Source organism: Periplaneta americana, chromosome 9 (assembly GCF_040183065.1).
Source record: "Periplaneta americana isolate PAMFEO1 chromosome 9, P.americana_PAMFEO1_priV1, whole genome shotgun sequence".
Taxonomy (NCBI): Eukaryota; Metazoa; Arthropoda; class Insecta; order Blattodea; family Blattidae; genus Periplaneta; species Periplaneta americana.
Genome location: NC_091125.1, coordinates 131,428,824 through 131,455,888, shown reverse-complemented (window position 1 = coordinate 131,455,888; position 27,065 = coordinate 131,428,824). Strand labels below are relative to the sequence as shown.

At 37.2% G+C, this 27,065-nt stretch overlaps 1 protein-coding gene across 6 annotated transcripts in view; it reads right to left on the bottom strand.

Moving 5' to 3' along the window:
* Nucleotides 1-1,343: 1,343 nt before the first annotated feature.
* LOC138706523 (terminal nucleotidyltransferase 5C-like) overlaps nucleotides 1,344-27,065 on the bottom strand; it is a 391,516-nt gene continuing 365,794 nt past the window's right edge. For 4 of the 6 annotated variants that reach the window (XM_069835899.1, XM_069835900.1, XM_069835901.1 and 1 more), the window contains one exon: nucleotides 1,344-5,531. In XM_069835899.1, the coding sequence (XP_069692000.1) occupies nucleotides 4,245-5,531 (1,287 nt within the window). In that variant the 3' untranslated portion in view covers nucleotides 1,344-4,244. Of the gene's footprint in view, nucleotides 5,532-11,450; nucleotides 11,699-27,065 lie in introns of those variants that run through there. The other 2 variants (XM_069835904.1, XM_069835902.1) reach the window with 2 other exon arrangements.

Below are 27,065 nucleotides of genomic sequence, written 5' to 3'. Positions count from 1 at the left end.
AATTGACAGGTAGATACAAATAAGGTAATATGCGGATAGATATGGAAAACGTGAAAGTAGATATGTATGAAATTTAGAAATCTTCTCACTATTCGTGAGCTGCCACAAGGTACTTAACCATATAAATGTTTACAAGTTCAGTGAACCATTAATTTTGTTTTGACAATGAAACTCCTACAAGTACATAGCTGCAAATACATTTTGTGATTGGCGGAAATATACCTAGTTTTAGATACGTGTTACAAAAAAATAAAGAATGCTAATGAACTTCGTTTCATTTCGGATGTAGGTGATGCTTCAGGAGAGCAATTATTGATCCTTTCAATGCAGCTAAAGTTACATTCGGAATAATAGATGTAGGTATTCCAAGCCTCTTAAACATCTTTCATGAAGAGAGTAGCGGTACCTCTTGCTCCAACCAGAATTCCGATTACTTCAAGCTCTTCTAGATGTGTAGACAGACATCTACGTGAAGTAGGCAAGTAGACCACTTGAGGTTTTTACAGATTCTGCTATATATTTTCAGGTAAAACCAGAAATTTTTATTAACCAAATACACAACACTTCCTTAAGGGCAAGGCTACAGTAATAATTAGGGCTAGGATTTTTACGACTTAAATCATGAAAAAATATCCCAAAAACAATGCATTTATGATCTAAAAATCTTTCAAAAATGCCCTAAAAATTGATCTTACATAATTGGCTTAAATATTTAGACTCGTAATTAAATTTTACGTAATTTTTTCTAAGTAGTACACTTTTATTAATTATTTTACCCGATTTAATTTCCATGTAAGATCGTTCACCTTTGCGTCGGCATGTGGACGTGAGGTCAGCAGTCGGCTGATCGGTCTTGGCCCTTCATGGGCTGTAGCACCATGGATTTACTTTTAGTTTCCATGTAGTCTACCACAAGGCCACTCTTATCCGGAACTAGCAGGTATAGAGGAGTCTATACTGAAGGGGTGGTTGGACTGATTCATTACATGGGGTGTACTACGTTAAAATGACAAAATAATGGGTATTGGACAAAAGAAAATATCAAAGGAAATAAACATTATTTTACATTAATAATGGGGACTTATGCCCAAAATTAAATGAAAATCCCTAAAAAATGATAATAGAACAAAAGATGCTCTTATGAGTTGAAACAGCCAAAAATGCAAAAAAAATGCCCTAACAAATGTCTTAAAACACTCAGTTTATCACATAAGATATAAATACTAAAGCAGCTATGTTTCTGGCTTACCAGAAAAAATGTGCAATTTCATCAAAATCCTGGCCCTAGTAATAATGAATTAAAGGATGTAGGAGGTCAGGATACAGAAAGAAGTTAGACAATGTACAGTATGTTTTCGCATCTTTATTTGCTATTTTTAGAGAGATTTTATAACATTTTTTTCTGAGTTTGTTGGGCTTCATCATCATCAAAAAAAATTAAACACAAACGCCCTTTCAAAATAGACTGCACATTTTGTATTAAATGTAGAATTTTTTTTTAATCTAACCATTATTACGTCATTAATGTACATATATATAATTGAAACCTGGTTGAAAGCTAAACCTTAAAACATAACCTGAGAGCTCACCAATAAGTTGTATCGGAGTATGGGGAGGAACAGAAAGAATTAAATTTTAAATCTATGGGGATTCCCAAAGTCGAAAAGAAGTGAACCAACACCTCACAAAGAAAAAGGAGAGAAAAAAAAAAAAAAGCAAAAACTTGTTATAAAATCTGTGTTTCAGAATATGATAAAACTCTAGGGGAGCTTGAAGAGGGGAGTTAGTGAAAAGGGGGGAAATATGACCCCAATATGTAAGCGGTCTGAATATTCCAAGGGAGCTCTTTTTCACACACTCACACATACAATATATATACACACACAAAAACACTTATTCACAACTTTGGAAACCCCTATTTTCGTTATAGTTCTGTGAACACTGTATACAATTGTAACTTTTTCTCTTCGGTGTTAAGGCTGTTAAAGAAGTGTCAGCTTAAATCTTTCTACTCCCCCCGGTCTCCCGTAGTTCCCCCCCGTAATTGCCATTATACATACTACATTCCAGTATAAAAATAAGTTGAAGATCAAACAGGGTTATACTTGGCTTGATTAGGCAAGGACCACACAATACAAGTTTTGTTTACATGCACTTGCATATATACATGTCTAATTTCTGCACAAATGCAGTCTGTCGAGGGGGGAAGGGAACTTTTTTAAAGCTATGTCATCGACAAAAGAACACAAGTTTTAATTTCTAAAAGGGGGGGAGCCAGAATTTTTTGCGCAAGAAATTGGGGCACGCTATCAATTTGCGATCTATTTCTCTACACACAACTACAGACGATTTACACAGTTGTGGGAGGGTATCTTTTGACTTTTGTATATTAATTTCCGATCTTTTTTTCTTTTTAAATGTACATATTCAAAACGGACAATACAATCATGTTTATTTTTTAAAGATATGTCTCAAATATCGTCTTTTCAATGACACTGAAACGAGGTTTCTAATTTTTAAACTCTAAATTCATATACGAATAGGTCTCCACACAAAGTCGACCAAAAAACGACATCTCTATTATTATTATGATTATTTTCATTATTATTATTATTATTATTATTTAATTACATTTTAAGGCATCTAGTTCACATTCCCTCGCATCCGAAACTTATGAGATAGAAAAAGAATACAGATTCAGGAACTGGTTCAAAACAATGTCCCCTCCCTTCCACCGTATTAACCCCCTATAAACTTTAATACAACAGAACCATGTGCTCCAAGAGGCATGGCTTTTCTACAAGTTTCCAATAAACTTTTACCGCAGTTCCAGTATAATAAAACTTTTTTTAAAAAATTGTTCAAGTAAGAAAGGAGGGGAGGATTGTTATGACATTACAATTTTTTTTTCCCCTAAACTAACATATACGTGTTCTTAAAAACCTTTACATCTTTTTGTACTTGAAATGGTGTACTAAGCTTTTGGAGGGGGAGGGACTAGTACATTGGTTTAGCACAGCACTACGTAAAAAGAACTTGCTTTATAGCAAAAACAAAGACGAATGCTTCGTCTTTATCATATTATCTTCCCCACCACTGCATAGTTAAAAAAAAAACTATGACATTGGCACCAACAATAATGTTTGAGTCTTTAAATGTTTAGATTATATACCATTTCAAAATTTTATTATTAATATCTGGGGGAGGAAACTTTTATATATTTATACGCGAGGCTCGAACACAGGAATGTTGATTAAATTCTGTTCCAGTTCCTGAAGCAACTTTTTAATATTAAGTCAGAATAAACAAAAATGGCGCGCTTAATCTATTGCCTACATATATTTAATTTATTCTGCGTACCTGCAGCCTGAAGTAAAATCTACCCAGCTAAGACAGCGGTATACAGCTAACAAGAGGGTGGGGAAAAAGACGAGAATTAGCCATCAGCCCTGAGTTTTCCGTCACTCGGAAATTGATTGTTTAAAAATATCCTATGCCGATGTTTAAAAAAAATTTATATCAAAATGTGAATATGAGAGATGATAAAATAATTCACCGAGTGTATTTAAAAAAACACAGACTGAGGGTGAAGAAGCTTGCGGGGGGGGGGGGACGAAGCAAGTGGTTGTTACGTCACAACGGAGTAAAAGTCTTGCTGCCGTATGAGTAACAAACATCAAGACTAGTGGTAGAGCCAGTGGAGAGGCTAGGTTCCCTCCCTCCCTCCACTTTCCCTCGCAAGGAGGTCACACGCGGCGTTTGGGCAGCCATGCGAAAGAAATAGTCTAAAAAAGTTACATAAACCTTCAAGAGGGGAAGGGAGGGAAAATTCCTTTCGAGAGCTTTTTCCATGTAGAATAATTTTTTTCAAAAGGGGAAGGAGTTTCTTTGTTGCTATATTACACAATCTAACATGTATACGACAGTAAAAAAGGGTTAACTTCAGGCTGCATCTACACAAAATCACGTGGTTTAACTTTACACAACCATTTTTTTTGTGTTTTTCTTCTGAAGTTATTTATATGAAATGTGCTCACAGCCACACACTTCCAACCAGTTCATTGTCAGACGATTATTTTGCAACTAGTGTCTCGGAATGGTTTGAATCAATTCACTTTCTTTTTAAAAAAGATATACAGTGTGTTTCTGAGCCACCGGGCGCGCTGGCATCACGTCTTTTTATTCAGGCCTTCACCAGGTACTCATCACACGGACGGTAACAAATGCGCGCACTCTGATCATCATCACGACGAGCAGGTTGCCATCCAGGCCGTCTGGCTGCACGTGCAGGGGTAGCAGGCGTGCGGGGGTGGCGGCGTGGGGATGATGGGGGCGTAGTAGTAACCGTTGGCGTACAGCAGGGCTGTCGGGGGCGGGTGGTGCTGGCTGAGGAGCCGCTGCTGCTCCAGGCACAGCACGTTGTAGGCAAGCTCCTCTATCAGCGACAGGGTCTGCCGCCGCTCGTGGCCCATCAGGCACACCGTCGACTCCTCCACCACGCTGTGGAGCAGCATCAGGTATCTGTACTTTAGGCTCTCCTCATCGGGCCCCACGAAGTGGTTCCACAAGTAATTCTCCAACTTTGCTCTCTGCTGACCGATGTCTGAGAAATCTATGAAAAATCTTGAGCACATGTACCGCTCCAGAGTTTTGATGTAATCTGGACGAGAGGGCCTGTAGGCCTTGACAAGTAGGTTGCAGTATTTGAGGAGGCCGCCCCCTCTGATCTCCTCGGGGTGCCTGGTAGCTATCAGCTTCTTGTGCAAGTGATAGAGTGCCTCCTGGAAGTCGCCGTACACAGATTCGCCGACGACCGTAGGGTAGAAGTTCTCACCGATTGGTAGCTCGCTGCATTCGTAGAAGAGCAGCAAGGAATCCAGGACTATCTGGAACGAGTCCACGGAAAACTCGAACTGGCGCCTCATAGAGTCCACAAATTTGAGTTCGACATTCTTGTGGCCTCTGGAGTTCCCTAGAGATATCAGGGACCAGCGGTCACCGTCATGGTTCACCTTTACCATCTTGCTGACGTAGGCTTCTTTCAAACTGCAGGTCGTAATCCGCTTGCGGCTAACACCTTCAGGTAACAGGTCGAAGAGGGAGCCCAGAACGGCCGTCTTGACCCTATCAAAGTTCCTTCCCCCTGAAAGCTCCACCCCGAAGATCAAGTCCAGGTCGTTGTAGGGTTGCGACTCTGTCGCCAGCACGTGCGAGGCTGCACCGCCGTTGAGCCTGATGTCCCGCACTCGCATACCGGCGCCGCCGGATGCCGTGTCGGCCTCCAGCTTGGCCCGTACTACGGTCACGAGGTCGCGCAAGCGCACTTCGAGGGTTGGGAAGTTGCCTCGGCCGTGGATGCTGACCACCTCGTCCATGACGTCGTTGAGGCGGCGGACCTGTTCGTAACTCAGCACGGCGAGACGCTGCTGCCCCCCGCCGCCCCCAGCGCTACTGTCCTCGTTGTTGTTCTTCAGCGACTCCATCATCGTGACTCTCCTCTTGCACTCCTCGCCGATCTCCAGTGAGCCACACTGCAACAAAGACACAACAAGATCACACTTCTGTCGAGTTGACAATTCAATGGCTAATAAAGGAGGGCAGTTACAATGCTTCCTGGCGGAGACAAATTAAGAACCCACTGGAAGAATGATGGATGTCACTTTCTTGTCGAAAATGAACCAAGACTGTCAACGCATAGCTTAAGACATAGAATGTACATAGAGAGTTATATTGCATTAACACTGATAGTCATTCTTGCAGTGGACTCTTCAAATGAAAACAGGAAAAAGGAATGAGACAAATGGAAAGGGAAAGTACCCGGCAAGGAAGAAAAAGCACCCACCCCGGCAAAAAAAGATAAAATAGCAAAGGCAAGTGACAAAGGGAAAAAGCAGAGGCAAGAGACAAAAAGAGAAAGAGCACAGGCAAAACCAAAAAAAGGGAAAGAGCAGAGACGAGAAAAAATAAAAAGAGCACAGGCAAGAGAAAAAATAAAAAGAGCACAGGCAAGAGAAAAAAGGAGGACAAGAGCAAGAGAAAAAAGGGGGAAAAGAGCACAGGCGAGAGAAAAAAGGGGAGAGAGCAGAGGCAAGAAAAAAGGGAAAAAGAGCAGAGGCAAGAAAAAAGGGAAAAAAAGCAGAGGCAAGAAAAAAGGGAAAAAGAGCAGAGGCAAGAAGAAAAAGGAAAGAGCAGAGGCAAGAAGAAAAAGGAAAGAGTAGAGGCAAGAAGAAAAAGGAAAGAGCAGAGGCAAGAAGAAAAAGAAAAGAGCAGAGGCAAGAAGAAAAAAGAAAAGAGCAGAGGCAAGAAGAAAAAGGGAAGAGCAGAGGCAAGGAGAAAAAGGAAAGAGCAGAGGCAAGGAGAAAAAGGAAAGAGCAGAGGCAAGGAGAAAAAGGAAAGAGCAGAGGCAAGGAGAAAAAGGAAAGAGCAGAGGCAAGGAGAAAAAGGAAAGAGCAGAGGCAAGGAGAAAAAGGAAAGAGCAGAGGCAAGGAGAAAAAGGAAAGAGCAGAGGCAAGAAGAAAAAGGAAAGAGCAGAGGCAAGGAGAAAAAGGAAAGAGCAGAGGCAAGGAGAAAAAGGAAAGAGCAGAGGCAAGGAGAAAAAGGAAAGAGCAGAGGCAAGGAGAAAAAGGAAAGAGCAGAGGCAAGGAGAAAAAGGAAAGAGCAGAGGCAAGGAGAAAAAGGAAAGAGCAGAGGCAAGGAGAAAAAGGAAAGAGCAGAGGCAAGGAGAAAAAGGAAAGAGCAGAGGCAAGGAGAAAAAGGAAAGAGCAGAGGCAAGGAGAAAAAGGAAAGAGCAGAGGCAAGGAGAAAAAGGAAAGAGCAGAGGCAAGAAGAAAAAGGAAAGAGCAGAGGCAAGAAGAAAAAGGAAAGAGCAGACGCAAGAAGAAAAAAGAAAGAGCAGAGGCCAGAAGAAAAAGGAAAGAGCAGAGACAAGAAGAAAAAGAGCCGAGGCAAGTGAAAAAAGAAAAAGAGCAGAGGCAAGTGAAGAAAGAGCACGAAGCAAATACAAATAAAAAGACGAGGCAAATAAAATTAAAAGATGACGAGGGAAATAAAATGAAAAGAGCACGAGGGAAATTGAGAAAAAAGAAAAGAGCCTGAGGCTATTGGAAAAAAGAAAAGCAAGAGGCAAATGGAATAGCTAAACCAGTTTCTATATAATCCACTAAGTATGTTCCGTTTATGTATTAAAATGAATATTCAATCTAACTTGACAGGAGAGGTTATCTACTTAGCGTACAAAGTTAATAAACCACGAATCAAGTGAGAAGCAGTCAATGTATGTTGGCTGCAAGAAAGTCATGTTATGTACGAGTATTCAGCCAACATTGATAATTTCCTATCTTAGAAAAATGCACAGAACCTTCTCACTGTAAGGTCGCACTCTATCTTCCTCCGTCATAACTGTTCAAAGTTTATGCAAAAACTTAGAGAAACATGTTTTCATTTCTTTTCCAACTTAAAAAGTTCAGACAACATTTTTTCTGTTTTTGAAGTATCCTAGCATAAAACAATATTTCGAAGGTTAGATGGAACAATCTTCACGTAGAAGAGATTGAGGGAGGGGAGAGCCATTCACTAGGAGTGAAGTCACTTGCAATGATGAACTATTCCTCCTCCCTCCATTATCACTCTTTCGCCTCGCATAAGTTTTCAGTATTCGTCAGCAACACAAAGTTTATCTTACTCGCTTCTCAATGAGCCACCATTGTTACCTCCGCCAATTAACAAGATTGACAAGTGCACCTTGCAAAATCAGGTCGAAACTTCAGGGTCTTGAAAAATCTTGTGGGTAGCTAAAGTTTCCAAAATAGTTCAATATCCAATATGAACTAGACTTTATCATACTGATTACTATCCGTTGATAGTAAAACACACAGTTCACAGTACACTTTGGTATAGTTAAATTAAATCGTGACTTGTAATTAAGTTTCTAATCCACCTTCAAGCTATTATAATTCCACATTATTAATTTTAAATACTTCATTTCATAATATTAGTAACAGGAAAAACAATGCATCAAATCTCTAATGATAACCATGACTGATATGGATGCTAATATTAATATGGACACGTGGTTTAATCTTAGCAGGAAAAAATAAAGTATTACAAAATACTGTATAACAAACTGTACGAAAATAATCCCAAACTCTACTCAAAAAAAAAAAAAAAAAAAAAATGAACCCAGGTATGAGAATTTGGTATCTACAGTACTTAGTCTTTATATCAACAGCTGGTTAAAAGTATCGAGATGAATTATGAATTAATATTACACAAAATACCACCTACAAAACTTTTCTATAAAAGTTACAAGAGTTTCGCTTATTATAACATCCTTTTACTGTATAATAGTACGATAAATATGATAAACGAAATCTAAGAATTCAGTTATAAACGTACTTTGAAGACTTTCAGACAAATCCAACATTACCCCAACGATATCTCGAAACGGTCCCAGTTTCTAAATTATAACATTTATGTCTAAGCTTAAATATGCCTATATCTACATTTTAAACATTAACCTTAAAGACGACACAGTTCCAGCCTTGTAAATAAACTCAACATTAAAATAGCGAAATTTCTACGCTAAAAACCTGTCAACCTTAATACAAACAATTTCTACATTTAATGCTTAAATCTTGCAGCTTTTTTCAATGCGAACGACCTAATTCTTTCCACTCCAACTTATTTACCTGTTGTACAAGAGTCTCGGCTTCTGCATTTACGTATACCTTAAACGGCTTATTACTACGGTATGAAAAGTAAACAGTCATCTCATTTTAGCTCTCTTTTGCTCTACAATGGTTACGCAATAGTCTGCTGTTTAAACAAGTTTCTTTTCTTCTTTTTTAGTACACTTTAATTCGCGAAAGTTGTATTCTGGTTACGCCACTCTCAGATTGACAGTCAAGTTCGTCTGCTTCCAGCTGTATGATGTATTTCCTTCAATATCATACACATAATACGCGTTAGGTAAGTTGTCAAACAACTAAAGAGTTTGCATACGTCAAAAACTTAAAGCGAAAGTAATTTCATTTCAGTATTTGCTCCCATAATATCGGAACACTGAACCGTCTCGATCTATATGAATATAATCCATACTTTAAAACCATCTTCCCACCTCACATCCTACTCGAGTTAAACATTACCTAATATTGCACAAACTTTTATTGCGGTCAAAATTTAAATCAGCTGTAAAAGCAAGCTTTACCGTGGCAAATTTAACAAAAGAACAACGAACTTGAGTCTGTCAATTTATTCCAAGTGTTGTGGTTAATAAAAGCAAGACAGCTGTATTTTCCTATGTATCTTAGGACCCTAAGAATAATACGGACGCAACAGAAAGCCCTAGTTTCTCTTTTCTTGCCTTAACTGTTGCAGCAAATAATTACCCACACATAGACCCGAACCAATGAACATTTCGAACAATCAAGTGCTTTTCACAAAAATGTCACGCTCATGCCAAAATATAACATACAGCAGACATGTCTCTGTGTGTCGACATAATGTAATAGTGATTTTTATGTCTATTTGATATTCGTAAAACATCCCCAGCAATTCCAATGACGAACTATACGTTATTTTCACTCGAAACCAGAGTATGTCGATAGAATCTATAGTATACGCCGTATAGATCAGCTAACTTCCATTTAGTATATACCTCCTATTAGCCAAAAGTTCACATTTTGAACGTAAATTCACTTTTAGTTAATATATACACACTTTATTAAAGATTATAACATTGAACTCCGGTATCTGATGGTCATCATAATTCCAAAACTATAGGAATTCATTCAGCAAATTTTCTGTTGAATCAGCACTCTCTTCTTTCACATGTGACCATGATTTAAATACAAAAGCGTAATAAAGGACCTGTAGAAAGAGGAGAGTTTGTAATATAATTTGTTTCTTTATGTCCTACACGGATCGAGTTTAATCAACGCCTATGAACCAGTTAGAAATTTAACTGAATCTTCCTTCGAAAAGTCGTACGCTTCTTTTAACAATATTACGTAACATTTCGAAGAAAAATGGGGGAGTCGATTGAAACTTTCAGCTAAAAGCGAAATTTTCAACAAAATGTTGAACACTATCTTATAACCCACTCCAGTTTAAAATACAAAATGTACAGTAACCAAGTAAAAGATTTTGACTGAGGATAAGACGCTGTCAACAGAGTCCTCCAATGGTTACTAGTTCATAAAATTTGAACGTTTGTGTTAGCCTTGAAGTCAGCACTCTCTGTACTTCTGATATCCAATTATCTGTTTAAGCTTTTATTTTATCATGAAAGTCAAATATTTTCAACTTCTCGAATATCTTGCGTTTCTTATCTATTTTTCTGTGTCCTGTCTCCGCTTTATCAATATGATTTGCCGTAAACATCCAAGACGCGTCCACGATGTCGTATTTTCCATGCAAACGGTATGCGTTAATTTAAAGTCTGTAACTGTAAACATCTTACGAGTCTATATTTAAATTATTCCTGTAACTGAAGAAATTGAGAAATATGTTCAGCAAATGCACAACCCGCGGCAAATCCAGTTCTCACACTACCTGCTGAATGAAGTAGTATTCTACACACGAACACAGTTACACACTCCGATAAGCACGATTTAAATATGGAACGTAAGTGAAACAACGGTCGAACCAGTAATCTAGGTTTTAATAGCCTGTAGAACCCTTCAACACGTTTATTACTGTGACAATCCACATTTATTTTTCTGTATGCAAGTTAAGATCATTTTGCTTTATGCAGATGTAGTTCCTATTCACATATTGTACACTAATAGTAAACAAATTTTAATATTCGCACCGGAAAAAGAAAATGTTTAGTGAGAAAATAAAACTTTTAAATTGGTATTTATTTTCTTCCTTCCCCCGAAATACATTACAGTGACATTTAAGCGAATACATTGAACTGGAAGATCAGTATGACGCGAAAGTTGAAACTTTCGTAATCAAATCACCACAAACATGTCTTTAGAATTTCATACATGTAAGAAAATCTTCAACTAAAAAGTTTTAGTTTTTCCACTTTCCCTCCGTTGGTGATAGTATTAAAAGAAATCAATAAATTTGTTGAAAAATCAATAAATTTAAAATGTTCCCATATCATTTACTAACAGGGTGGGCAAAAATTATTGGAACTCATTGACCAAAAATTCACATAGCAGTCCCTTTTTTCCAACACAGACTGTACCGACCCGCACAAAACGTAAACATTCGAAGAGCGGCAACATGGTGCCACAGGTAAATTCTCACAGAACACTGAACCTTAACATATGGCAGCTAGACAATTAGCGAAGCACAGAAGATATGCAAAATCCAAGCACTGACAATACTTGATAAATCAAAAGCACTTAACACAGAAGAACAAAATAACTTAGTTGACTCGTAAGTACGTCAAATTCGTAAATAACAAATTTTATATAGCATGAAACTATGATATTAACCTTCTTATTCAATGCAGCACAAGCGTCGAAGCATTTCAGTCGCAAAATTGACAGGCACTAGTCACACAAGTCAAACAGCTGGTGCAGTACACACACTGACAGACTAACCTCTTGAGAGACCGTAAAACAAAGTACGTCCGAAGTCAGCGAGGGCCACTGCAAGACTGATCCAACGGCCGACCGAGCAGTGTTGCTAGGCAACCAAAGCGAGCCGAGTGAAAGGGAACTGTGACGTCAAGCCAATGAGAGGCTTGTGGTGCAACCTCGCGGCGAAACGCTGCACATTAAAATCCTTCCCGTGACGTCATAGCCCCGATGCGTGGGAGCAGCTCTCTGGATGGCGTGGGTGTATTCGGAGGATAGTGGCCCGGGAATCTCCTAAATGTAGAACACCCACGCTTTTCGGTACTTTATGGGGGTTGCTGTAGGATGGAATCTATTGACGTTCTGAGTATAGTCGCGTACTGAAACCGGGAAATGTAATAACTTTTCGAGCGTGCAGAAAAACGAAATAGGTGAGAGGTGTTTATTTGTGTCACCTACAAAACTTAATACAATCCAGGAAATGCTTAGTTAGTTTGTATACCAAAATGCAAATCATGTTTTTAAATGGAGTTTATACTTAGCTGAAGAACCACATGTTCAATGCACCAAATTCTTTGGAGTTCAATGTCATCTTCGGCCTATTAACTATTTTAATAGTAACACACTTTCAAGTCACAAACATATACACACTAGATTTTTCCAGCATTTGCGTCGAATTTCCTAGAATTTTCCAGAATGTTCAACCTCACTCTACAAATTTCTAGCATGTTCTAGAAGTTTCTCTCCCTCATATGTATAACAAATTTACAATATTCTCAAATTAGCCCACTTACTTACACGAAATACAAAACACATTTTCAATATTCCTCACGCCAGAAATGGTTTTTAGCATGCCGTCTGTCTGTGTATAGAAATTTGGACAAAATGTATAATAATCAGAAAATGACAGATACACACCTCATGTATGGACGTGCGAATATATATGCGACGTTAGAGCCTGTATTAGAATTCGTGGTGCCCATTTTGAGTATTATGTGTAGAATTTTGATAGGACTTCGTAAACAAATGTGAAAATAAAGTTGCAATAAGCAAAAATGTACAAACTAATAAAGTACCAGTAATTAAAAAACAAAAATCAATATTGACTACTTATTTATATGTATTTTTGTTTCTTTTTAGGTCCTCTATCCATTCTCCAAAGGTTTCCCCACATATTAGTTGAGATTCTGTATTTTTATAACTGTCTGTGGACCACAATTTAAGAATCGCTGATCTGGAAGTTCCTATGTCCTGCATTTTTATAACTGTCTGTGGACCATAGTTTAAGAATCGCTGATCTGGAAGTTTCTATATCCTGCATTTTTATAACTGTCTGTGGACCATAGTTTAAGAATCGCTGATCTGGAAGTTCCTATATCCTGCATTTTTATAACTGTCTGTGGACCATAGTTTAAGAATCGCTGATCTGGAAGTTCCTATATCCTGCATTTTTATAACTGTCTGTGGACCACAGTTTAAGAATCGCTGATCTGGAAGTTCCTATATCCTGCATTTTTATAACTGTCTGTGGACCATAGTTTAAGAATCGCTGATCTGGAAGTTCCTATATCCTGCATTTTATAACTGTCTGTGGACCATAGTTTAAGAATCGCTGATCTGGAAGTTCCTATATCCTGCATTTTTATAACTGTCTGAGGACCATAGTTTAAGAATCGCTGATCTGGAAGCTCCTATATCCTGCATTTTTATAACTGTCTGTGGACCACAGTTTAAGAATCGCTGATCTGGAAGTTCCTATATCCTGCATTTTTATTACTGTCTGTGGACCATAGTTTAAGAATCGCTGATCGGAAGTTTCTATGTCCTGCATTCTTATAACTGTCTGTGGACCACAGTTTAAGAATCACTGATCTGGAAGTTTCTATGTCAATCTACAAATAACAATATAGTTCAATATAGAATGTTCTGGAATGTTTTTGTTAATCCGCTACCTTCTATATCTTTCTAGAACTTTCCAGAATCTTATATTAGGCCTATTTATTATCAGTAAGTGTGAAGTCTCGTAATATTTATACAATTCCATTCTTTCAAATTTAACGATTCTGGTTCAGATCCTTCACAAAGGAACCAAATACCTAGGTGCGTTCCTCTTTCTTAATGTTACGTGCTTCCTGAAGCCTTGCGTCACTCAAGGCGAAATTATCATAATGTCTTGCAAATAAGTAGACTGCAGTAGGTACACAATTTTCAGTGGACTTTGAGTGAGACAGGTCAAATGGTCCAATTGTTATAAGTAGATAATATGCCTACAGACTTCACGTTGTGCTTATTCTTGTACAGTAATATGTAAATGTTTGAAACGATACGAATTAAAAGTTCCTTCTAACATTTCTGCATTGCAAGACATTAAGTCAATGGAAGATTTATGCCCACGTGCATCAACGTCGGTTAATGTAACCCCCAGTTAAAATTGCCGCCTAACCCCTGGTTAAGCATTTTACGGTGCCTCGACCTGGGTTAGGACTTAAATAGGAGGTTAACCACGGTAATCTCTAACCGGCCATATTCGAGGAGATAACCAGTGATTAGTAGGGCAAGTAAAACAAAATGGCGGCCAGATCCACAGGTGATTATTTCGAAGATGATTATTATTGCACTGTACTTGAATGAGCGTACTTGGATAGAGATGATGGTGAACGTGAAGTTTCTTTAGTGGAAAGAGAGAATTCTTACGAGGAAATTAGGTGACAGAACATTTCAGGAGGGATTTCGTTTATCTAAATCTACAGTTTCATTTCTACTGCAACAAATGGATCACTTGAAGTAACACAAAAACAATCATATTTCTCCTATGGATCGGGTGTTTATATTACGATTCTATGAAACTTATTTTCTATATTTTAAGAGGAAACACTCGAATATCTCTTTCTCTATGTCACTGGCTGAACTAAGAGAGGTTATGGATGGCTCTTTGAATAATGCACACTTTTCTGGTGTAAATGGGGTCCTGGATCGTACACACATTCCTACTAATCTTCTGTATCCTTCTCCTTTATGGATATTCCATCTTTTTATATAATATATTTAAATACATCACATACTCATTTTGTATGAGGTCTTGCCCACCTAATTGCATACTACACGGCTATTATGAAATAGCCAATATGTATTATTACTATTTAATACGAGAAAAATTCGTACCGGCACCGGGAGGGGTTCGGCCGGCGCCGTGGATCGTGTCCCGGCATAGCTCAGTTGGAAAGAGCGCTCAGCGCGCAGAGCTGAGAGGTCCTGGGTTCGATTCCCGGTGTCGGTACGAATTTTTCTCGTATTAAATAGTAATAATATATTTAAATCTTAGTAATTAAGTCTATCGATACTTCAACCTCACATTGAGATATAATCATTTTTGCATTCAATTTTCCATTCTGTACGATTTTAACATAACCACAATTTATTCCCGCTTTCATTACTTCAGTAGTTTATCCATCCACGAAGTTTCACAGTCTTGTTTACGTAATCATCGTGTTAGCAGTCCAGGGTAGAAATTAGAAGAAGGCATTCGAACCAAGGATGTCTGTGTTCCAAGAATGCAGGGAAAGCTGTGCTTATTAGAATTTTATAGCCCACTTCTCCAGATGGCCAGCGATATGCACCTGTTGCGCCGCGTACGGCCCGAACAATTGTTGCTCCAGAAAAGCCTAGCCCAAGCGCATTTCGTTTCCGTTGCTTGTGACGATTAACAAGAAAATGTCGGAAGGTTACTATGAATAAAGTATAATTATATAGCTACAGAATTTTTTTTTAAGTGATTACAAACTATGACAGTGAGAAATGCTCACTAAAACAAGTAAATAAACTTCTGATAAATCAACTGTATACCTAAACTGATACCTACTGACCTACAAAGACTATATTGTTATTGCCACAAAAATGCTTAATGTAATCTCTAGTTATTTCTATGCGGTGTTGAACTCTCACCGCATCCCACGTTTGTTCCATAATTTCTGGTTGCTCAAGAATCTGCTGACAGGCATTAACGATCCGTTTATGTAATGTCCTCAAGTCGGTGATTTATCTTGAATGCTAGAGCGTCAAAAGGAGTTCTACGACCTTATCGTAACATGTAAACACATTACGGTGAGACGTCGCATCCTTCACATTCGATGTATTCCACCTTTACCCAAATAAATTGTTAAATGCAAAAAAGAATCGTCTGTAAATTTGAGGGTATTGTCTTGTTTAAATATTTTTCGAACATCATGTATATACACACATTTTAATACAGGCTGTAATATTTCAGATAACATAATCGGAATCCACATGACATACAGAACATGTTACGGTAAATCATTAATAATATTAATAATAGTATATTAATATTATTAATAATAATAATTATTATTTACAGGGTGGAAGTGAAATAACCTTGAAGAGTTTCAGAGCGATTAATTCATGTTGTATATAACAATAAACTGTAATATCATATTGGTGGAATGTTCCTTCCCCCCCCCCCCCAGAAAAAAGAAATTCTCCCCAAATGCTTAACACATTCTTGTTCGGTACCTAACTATTGAGAGTAGGATCGTGATTTTTGTCCATATCGATAAGAAATCTAATGAAGAATCATTTATCCCTCTGGCGTATTTCAATAGCATGGACGGTTTTCGTGTAAATTTAATTTAAAAACCACTGATTTCAAGCCACTGCACGATGCGAGTAGATTGCAACGTCATAGCCAGAGAGTAGCTCACCTAGCGAGACGGACCGAACTTTTAGAGCGTATTAAAGGGATAAAATGACTGTTGCGTTGGTGTGGACAAGTCAGGCGAATGAGGGGCAATAAACTGATAGGAAAGAGATTCTACAAGAGAGCCTATCTGGACGGAAAAAGAATGGGATACCAAATGTCAATTGGATAGATGATAAAGACGATGGGGATTTGAATGATTATAAAAGAAAATATAATACTAATAATAATAATAATAATAATAATAACAACAACAATAACAATATTAATTTGAACATGATGGATTGTTTAGCGTTCTTTGTCTTCTCACATAAAGGTTTCCATCTCTGTCATTTTTAACACATAGTCACAAAATACATAACACTAGCATTACTAGTTTCTTCTCAAGACGTAAATAAAGATACATTACACAGAAGAGGATCAGTTTCGATATTTTCTATTGCTTGTGAAGTAAGAAATCCCAGCACGTTCCGAAAGTTGGATAACATATTAAACTCTTCCTTGGTCTTCTAGAAGTTTCTATACTCTTCTTATTTCACTAAAAATATCCATTAATATTATCCATTCCGATAACATCAGAATATAAAATGCTCAAGCATCCTATGATCTTTCAGTCTAGAAGTTTCCAGATTTTTCTGAATAGCATCTGTAGACTTAAAATCCATTGCTGTCATATGCAGTTGTCTGGAAGTTTCTATATTCTTCCGTATAATATATAAAATCCATTGTTGCAATATGCAGTTGTCTGGAAGTTTCTATGTTCTTCCGTATAACATAGAATATCCATTGTTGTAATATGCAGTTGTCTGGAAGTTTCTACATTCTTCCGTATAACATCTGTAATATCCATTGTTGTAATATGCATTTGTCTGGAAGTTTCTACGTTCTTCCGTATAGTATCTGTAATATTCATTGTTGTAATATGCAGTTGTCTGGAAGTTTCTACGTTCTTCCGTATAACATATAATATACATTGTTGTAATACACAGTTGTCTGGAAGTTTCTACGTTCTTCCGTATAACATCTGTAATATCCATTGTTGTAATATGCATTTGTCTGGAAGTTACTGCGTTCTTCCGTATAACATCTGTAATATCCATTGTTGTAATATGCATTTGTCTGGAAGTTTCTACGTTCTTCCGTATAATATCTGTAATATCCATTGTAACATGCATTTGTCTGGAAGTTTCTACGTTCTTCCGTATAGTATCTGTAATATCCATTGTTGTAATGTGCATTTGTCTGGAAGTTTCTACGTTCTTCCGTATAACATCTGTAATATCCATTGTTGTAATATGCAGTTGTCTGGAAGTTTCTACGACATTCTGTATATTTCTACGCTTTTCATCTGTAACATCCATTGATGTAATATACAATCCGATGTATCAGCATATCAAATGCGCATACATCCTATGGTGATCTAGAAATTTCTACACTCTTCTGTATAACAGTATTGCTTGTTGTGGTACCAGTCTGGTAGAACAGCGGATCAGCCTGGAACTTTCTACGCTGTTCCGTACTCCATCAATACACAATGTTCTCGTGTCCAGTGAAGTACGCGATATTCTGGAAGTTCCCATGCTCTTCTGTATTTTACGAGTAAATGTAGGCCTATGCTCTAATGACAATGAGACACTAAATGTAGGTGTTTGTATGTCTGTACTCTTTTCCTTACGAGGCAGCTTTTATCTCTGAAGGATATTACATCCTACAAGGCAAGCGAAGCGAGCCCTTCAATTTTCTCCCAGCTGCACCAACAATGTTATACGTACATCGCCCGGTTTGATGCACTGGGGGGTAAATCATTGATCCACTTGAACCCCTGTGGAAGGACCGACTATTTCGCCACCCACACGCATATACGTTGGTTCCTGGGCCAGGTCCAGATGGAGCCAACTGCACACCGTGGCCCGCGATATAGCGATAGTGAATATAAGCGCAAGCATATCAATAGTTTCAATTATTAAGTTCGCTGATTCAGAGTTAAACTTCATGGAATGATTCAAATCAATAGAATCAGCCGAGAAAAAGAGATCACTACTCAATGAGAGTGTAAATTTAATAAGAAAATTGGTATCCTATATTCTGAGTTGAGATTTATTGAGCGATTTGATTCAGCTGAGAGAAGAATGGTGGTGGATAAATAAATGTATTTTCATTTGACCGTGAACTCTGTGGTTCTTCTGAACATTTGAAGGATAAAACTGAAATTATTTCAATCGTTTATTGCTCTCTTAAACTGGTTGAGCATATAGAGAATTAAATCAATGGCTTTCCCAAAACATGCAATGAAATGTTTAATATAAAATATCTCGAAAAGAAAGCAAAAAAAAAAAAAACTAACAAAACTGTATTAAGCTTTTTGTCTGAAATATCTCAAAGAATAACTCCTAAAAATGAATGACATTACTTAATGTTCAGCCTGTATATCAAAACCCCACCCGGGTTCGATTTCCGGTCGGGGCAAGTTACCTGGTTGAGATTTTTTCCGGAGTTTTCCCTCAACCCAATATGAGCAAATGCTGTGTAACTTTCGGCGTTGGACCCCGGATTCATTTCACCGGCATTATCACCTTCATCTCATTCAGGCTCTAAATGACCAAGATGTTGAAAAGCGTCGTAAAATAACCTACTAAAATAAAAAAATAATCAACACCCCTTATGTATATTATATCCTGTTCTATCGTATTTCATTTGTTGTACTTCTGTCCACAATTTTCCCTATTTTCCTTTTACTTATCCTTATGTATTTAACGACTTTACGAGCTAAAGTGTTTACACGGCTTCTGTGTGATGACCGTATAACACGGAACAGGGATTGTGTGAAGATCAATGCTAGCGTACATCGCGATATTTGAGTTATGTATCCACTTTCCCGCTGTGAAGCACTCAGGATTTGAAATCGAGGAGTGGTTACGGCATGACTCACTTGAAGGGAACTGTTGGTGGCAACCATACTCCTGCGTGCCTTGCGCACGCGCAGAGAATACTAATATTGATGACTAGTGAGTCAGTGAAATCAAACAATATTCAAGTCTGATACAAAACGCTGGCTAGTGAGTGAGTGTCAGATAATGCTTTTACCTTACATTAATAATAATAATAATAATAATAATAATAATAATAATAATAATAATAATTTTGAACTATGAAGAAGCTGATCGCGGCTCGAAATGTTCAAATCATTATTTTGTCACCTCGTTAGTGTTTTCGTTGTGATACACAAGGTTACTACAAAAGAAATAGACACTTTCATTGTTTTATAAATACAAAATAATTATGTCATCAGGAATTAGTTTACATTGTTCTTGAAGTTTACTTTAGGAACTCACAAATGTCGAATATTGAGCTCCTTGTGTCACGGCACACATCAAGCCAATAGCCCAGCTCATCCCAATCAAAATCATTTTATGCTATGCTAAAAATTCATCAGTTCATCTATATAATTATAAAGTGGTGGGACGTAAACCTTGTCTTTCACAAATCCCAAAAGAAAAAAATCGTACGATGTGAGATCGGGACTCCTTGGCGGCCATCGTGAGAGAGCGCGGTTGTAGTGTGTTGCACGGCCAATCCAGCGCCGTGAAAATGTTTCGTCCAGATAATTTGTAACACCCTGGTGCCAGTCATCCTGTTGAAAGATGGCATATTAGCTATTATACTTGCGTCAGATCAGCAATCAGTACAGTCGTACTAAATGTGTCTTACAGAAACTTCTATAGTTTCTCACTCTAACAATGCAAAATGCATATCATATCACAGATAGTTTCTGTTTCACATACAATGATAGTGTCTACGTATTGTGAGCTTCCTTAAAAAAAATATTAATACTTTCAGAAATTATAACATCTTGCTGCAAAGACTGTAGGCAAAAAATGACTTTTTTTCTGGTATAATTTTAAAATCATTCATTTTAACTACAAATTTTAATTTTTTGCAATTCACTTTAAGCTCATCTATTTTTAAAAAACTTGCAATAAAAATATAGGGCACTGGAAAGCTGTACTTGTGGAGTACTAGTAGTCTGAAGTATATTTTTATTTGCTTTATTTTACGAAATTTTATCAACTGCTGTGGCTATCTAGCGTCCGAGTGAAATGAAGGTGATAATGCCAGCGAAATGAGGCCAGTGTTCACCGCAGAAAGCTAGCCAGGATTTGCTCTTAATGGGTTGAGGGAAAATCCCGGAAAAAATCTCGCCCAGATGTAACTTATCCCAACCAGAATATGAATCCGGACTCGCTTGTTTTACGGTGAGACATGATAACCGTTACTCCACAGCGGTGGACCGTAATCGGATATGGAGATGCATTTATAAAGTTAGCCCAACAATGACGTGCTTGCGCTAATTCGATTTTTGTGAGCAAATGGTCATGTCGCGGCTGAATTTCACAGACAATTCTTGGAGCAGCAGTCTGGTCCGATTCTCACTTATTTTGGACTATCCAGATTTAACATGTTCAACAAAGTAGCTTACTTTTCAGAGCGTACTATTTTTCCCTGATAATGGACTCTGTATTCCAGTCTTGTCAAGGTCACTGACCACTACGGGAGGATTGTGGCTCGACTGGCAATTGTAGCAGCTGTCTCCTATAAAAATTATCTACTACGAACTATAACCTTGGAATACTTACATATGTTACAACGTTGTTAAGTTAAAAGTTAAATTTATGGCACTATACCTAAAAACCAGAACTGTGTGCGATATGTTCATATTGAAATCGATTCATGCAAGCGGTTTACTGCGAAACTGTAATATTAAACATGCTTATTGTAAAATATTCAATTAGTTAATTACATAATATATTTCCCTCCTCAAGTAATGGATAGTACATTCTAAACTATTGATATTTTTAATGTTTTTAAATATGTAAAACAGGTTTATAAACATTCGATTTTTTAAATCACTGAAATTCCATTATATAACACTTCAAATATTGCAGAAGAAAATATCTAGTTCGTAAGTACTGTTCAGCACGTAATTGTACTTGGGGGGGGGGGGAATTCGGATATTCACAAATTATCGAGGTTGTACTTTTTGCGTCCATTATAAAACTGTATTATAATACGAGTGTAACTACGATTCGGATAAAGTAGCTGTAAAATATCAGGATAGGCTTTATTGGTCCGTGCGTTTTGTTTACAAACCTGGGAAGAGCGCTCCCTAATCCCTAGCTATAGGTCTCGCAAGTACGGATTACCGACGGAAGGAATGCGAATCAAACACTGCGATAAGGAAGAGAGGACGACAGGAAAGGTCACGAGATAACTTGAATGATATTCAAGAGTACAGTCGGAAGAGAAATGACATCGATAGAATCAGTCTTGCGTTGTGATAGTTACATTACAACTTTAGTTTGCTCCATTGCATGTGAATACGTGTCTTGTATCGCACGGTATTATTATTTCATTCGTAAACATATGTTGCGCGTTTAATTGGCTTCGAATTTTTTTCTTGCTACGTTCTTTAATTCCACAGCGATGTCCTCATTTGTTCATCTTCTCGGAAGAGACAGTACTTCCATCGGCTCACACCTCTCCCCCCCTCGGCGTGCCAACAAACACACGTCAAAACAGACAGCAACGCCATCATTGCTTTTCGGTAATCGTTTCTTGCGTGAGCTATAAAACATCAGTAAATGAACAGTAGTTAACGTTGTAAACAAAACGCAAGGACCAAGGATGCCTATCCTGATAAGCTACTTTATCCGAACGGTAAATATAACAATATTGGTACACTTAAAAAAAGTAAACTCAATCAATAGTAAAACAAAAACAAAAGCAACTTCATTCTGAAACAGAATACAATCGATGCCTTTAATATGTTTACTATGACAAGAGACTAATAAATTAACTTCGAGCAATAGAACTCTCAGCTGAGCTGTCAACCATCTGGCCACTGTAGAAGAGTCGAACCAAGGCTATGGCAAATCCCATCTATGGCTCACTTGAACGTGTCTACTGTATTCAGTTTCGAAACGTTGAAAATGTTACATTCCCAAAACACGATAGAATACTCAGAAATATCCTTATTAAGATGAAATGTGGTTGAAATGCATCCTTAAAGAGCTAAGTATCTCATATCAAGTCTCTTATAGAACCACTTGTTGAGTGAATCGAGCCATCAAGTCAGTGAGTCGAATCATGTGAGACTACTGAATGGGTGCCGATGCCCGCACACAAAGTGGGTCACAGCAGCCGTTGAATCGATACTGGCTTGGTGCTGCTCCGGCCGAAGGCTGACATGTTTCGCAACGCGTCCCGTTAGAGAGGTTCACGTCCCCCTCTGCTCTGCTCAAATGTCGTTAACACGTCCACGTGTTGTTTGCTTCTGCGTACGGTCCCCGATTTTAAATGCTCATGAGCGGCAATATTATGAATGTTTTCTTTTTATTTATTTTCTGAAGGTAGGTCAATTCCAACTTTATATTTAATTTTGGGATGGTGATGGGAAAATTCCTGGTAACTTAAGCTTTTGATAAGGTGTCTAGACCAAAATTATGGAATATTTTAGCGGAAAAAAAAGGAATACCACTGCACATAACAGAAGTAATTAAAATATTATATAGAAAAACAAAAATAAAAATAAATCAACGAAAACCTGTAATGATTTTTGGAGGGGTTAGACCAGGTTGCCCACTATCAACCACTCTCTTTAATTTATATATGGACGACATGATACGAACATGGCAACAACAGATAACCGGAGGAATTAACTTTACTATTACTACGTCATATTACTTTGATCAATAAAATGGTACGAAAGGACGTCTTTCAACCAATCATGGCTGCTTATCGCACAATTTTATCGCTTCCCTAGCGTTTGTTTAAGTTTATTGTTTCCCTAGCATTTATTTGTTTTTATCACTACTCTAGCATTTGTTTCTTTGTTTGCCAACATTTAAAATTGCAAATTCTTTACGGTACTATAAAACATGCTTTGCGATCGTAATTTGTTTCCCGCATAGATAGTAAACTGAAAATGGTGGCTCCGTTCAAACATTTTGGTGAAGCTAACATTAGTGAAATAGAATTTTAGTAAGTCGATTAATATTTTATTGTACTAGAGTACTTTATTTCTTCTAATCTTTATATACTTACTCCCGTTTTTATCACCTCCCTACCATTTGTTTCTTTGTTTGCCAACATTTCAAACTGCAAATTCTTTACAGTACTATAAAACATGCTTTGCGATCGTCATTTGTTTACAGCATAGACAGTCATCTGAAAATGGTGACTCCGTTCAAACGTTTTGGTGAAGCTAACATTAGTGAAATAGAATTTCAGTAAGTCAATTAATATTTTATTGTATTAGTGTACCGTACTTCATTTCCTCTAATCTTTATATACTTTCTTCTAATCGTGTAATAGTCAATTAAATCCCACTCGAGTTTTGATTTTCTCTAGATAAATCAACACCTCTAGTGAGATTACTGTTGATAAATTTAATAGTGAAAACATTGGCCTTCGCAGATGACGCGGTACTGTTGGCAAAAAATGAGGATGAACTGTAAAGAATGGCATATACATTTACGGTCTTACTAATAAAAACTCTATATACAGACCTTTAACTGTCTTATACTTATACAATGAGTAGCTCGTTTATAAGTTTTAACAGTATAACTGTTACACAGCTACGTCATAGTTTCGTCATTCCTTCGTTACGAAAGGTAATAGAATATCTGAGGTTCTCTACTGCATCCGGTAGAGCGCTCTAGTGTGGCGTGTTAAGTATCGATAGTACAACTGGCTCTAATCGATTACCACACTATATTTCGGTCAAAGAGTACAAGCTACAGCAATATTATTCTAATAAATTATTCTATGCTCTTTGGTTTGTTCTTCTGTGGTTACAAGGTAACCATCATCATAAAATGACAATCGATACGAACAGCTGTTAGAGGGGCTGCCATTTTTTCCCTATATACAACGCTTAAACAAGAGGTTTCGTGTATATAACTACTGCAAAGCAATTCCCATTGTATAGTTACAGCCTGTTTATACGTCCATAGCTTATTCACGGTTTATTAGTAACGTTCTGTCTCAACTCTGCACAAGTCTCGTATAAAAACTATACACGGTTTATTAGTAAGACTGTTAATATAATTGCAAAAACATATAGCATGGAGATTTCGCCGGAAAGAAACAAAAGTAATGGCTTTTAAAGACCACCAACCAGTTCGGTCTAAAATAATCTTAGAAAATAAAACCATTGGACAGGTGTCAAAATTTAAATTCCTTGGTTGCGAAATAACATTTACAAATGAAATAGACATTAACAATAAAATATTCGTAAGTTTCGCTACATAACAGGTAGGCTACGTTAAAACGAACACTAAAAAACCAGGCCAGGAAGAACTTAATAATAAAACTACAGTATATAAGACAATGGAAGTGCCCATTATTACCTATGGTTCCGAAACATGGACAATGACGGCCCAACATACAGCAAGAATACAAACAGCTGAAATAAATTTCCTTAGACTCATAGCAAGATACCGAAGGGTGGATAGAAAACAGAATAAAGAAGTAAGACATCAAATATTGAAGAACTGAACAATACTATAATAGAATATAGGACAAACTGGAAACAGCATTTAAGTAGGATGACAGAGAATAGAATACCCAAGGCAGCCTTAAATTATAAACCACAAGCAAGACGGGACCTAGGAAGACCCAATAAAAGATGGATACAGCAACAATTTGGAGCCGGAACAGGCTGAGACAGCCTAAATCGTGATGAAGAAGGAGGAAGTATTACTGAAATCACATTGAACATTTTGTTGACTATAATACCACCAACGAAATATTCCAAAAATACTTCATGTAAGGTCCTTTTAAGTTTTCGGAGACAGAATCGTGGTCTCTGTGGTGACAAGCCATTAGACATTTCTTGGCAGTTGCTAGGCTTTTTGGTCATATTGGAGCAATGGTAGAACAATATTCAGAGAAAACCTAAGATTGCTTGTACACGAACAAATTTTTCTTCCATCAATATTTTACAAGAAAACTTGCCAAAGATTAAAAGAATTTGTCAAAGATTGTTTTATATTGCTAATGATGATATGACAAGATTTTAAAACACGTGCTTTAAGTTCATTCTAACCTATATGTAGGCCCACGTATCGAATATTACAATATAAATATGTATAGGCCTATAATGTGGAAAATAACTAGGCTATTATTTGCATTATGCAAATTTAGCTTTCAGGTAAAGCTAAATTATTCAAGTATTTGCATTATTTAAGACACACTAGTGCTGAGTTTTGACATTTTTGCAATTTTACTCCGATTTATTCAATTTTTTTTTACCTGTTTGTTAGTTGCATTAAGAATGAGAAGTGTGCAAATTTTGAGATCAAGCTCAATCGGACTGCTAGTTGCGAAGTGCCGTAAATTTTATTTTAATTACACATATTTTAGTGACAATCGAAATGTTCTATGCGCATTACATTTAAGTACAGCAAGCTCATACTTTAATAATAGTAATATTTCAACGCTAAGAAATCCATATATTGGTTAGTTTATGCACAATACATTTTTGAAAATCATGCATTTATTTGTTCATATTTTTTTATTTACATAATACTTTCTTTAGCTCCTAATTTTCAAGATAGGTACTTAACATTTCTCAACGTTAAGTCCCAGATAATATAAGCATGGACACGTACGAATATTTTCATTGAATTTCTCTACCACTGAATGCCATGGAGAATTTGTGAAAAGACAATACTGACGTATGAAGCAGGCCTATATAAAATTCGCTCCTGAACCTCAAAGAAGACAGAGACAAAAACTCTCTTATTATCAACTTCCTAAGTGTCCAAGGGATATTTTCGTACAGAAAACCGATAATTTATTTTTTTAACCATTTCTTGTAAAAACTCACAAGCAAATATTCTGATGGAGACACATAAAAAAAGTTAATTTTTTTTCTTCCACCATGTTAATACTGTCAAAACAAGTGCTAATACAAATTTTGTTCACTCGAGCGCAAAAAAAAATAATATTTCCTGGATCTGTTTACAAAGAAAACACAATTTCATTGAAAAAATTATTGGAACAGATGCAAGAATTGTTGATGTACTTTCCAACATATTTCCCACTGGAATTGAAAATTGTGTCATTCTATGGGATCGACAGAGAGATGCAGACTGCTATCACACACTGGTTCCGATCCCACGGTATGACAAATGTCTCGGTTCCGGTATGGAATATGTTGCAAAATAGCTCAACAAATGCTGTATCTGTTCCAATAAAACTTTCCATGAAAATGTGTTTTCTTTCTGTAAACGGCACCACGGAAACTTATTTTTTTACGGCTCTCGTTAATTGCGCTCGAGTGACCAAAATTAGTATAAGCTCTTGTTTTAACATTGTTAACATGGTGGAAGAAAAAAATAACTTTATCTGCCCCCATCAGAATGTTTGCTTGCCAGTCCTAGTATCCATTAACTGTAAGGTACCCTAAAACTTAAGACTATTATGATTGAATATTGTTTTAAAAGGAATGGCTTTAATATAATTGAATTGACTCGTAAATAACTTCTCTCGGCCAGGACGCCATGTTTTCCGAGGTTCTTGGAGTCATAATATTTTCGAACCCTATTGGTCAATTCCATCGAGGAGACGGCCTCCAGATATGGAGGGTAGCTGTGAATATATCGAATAAACAGTCGCGGACAGCCGATGAGGGGTGGTCCTCCAGCTTGGAGGTTGGGGGAAGGGCTAACAACCCATTACCGTAAAAAAAACAGCTTGTTACAAATCCTTCAAATAAGCCTCGGAATGGAACCTTTTTTTTTTTAACCAGCCAGAGG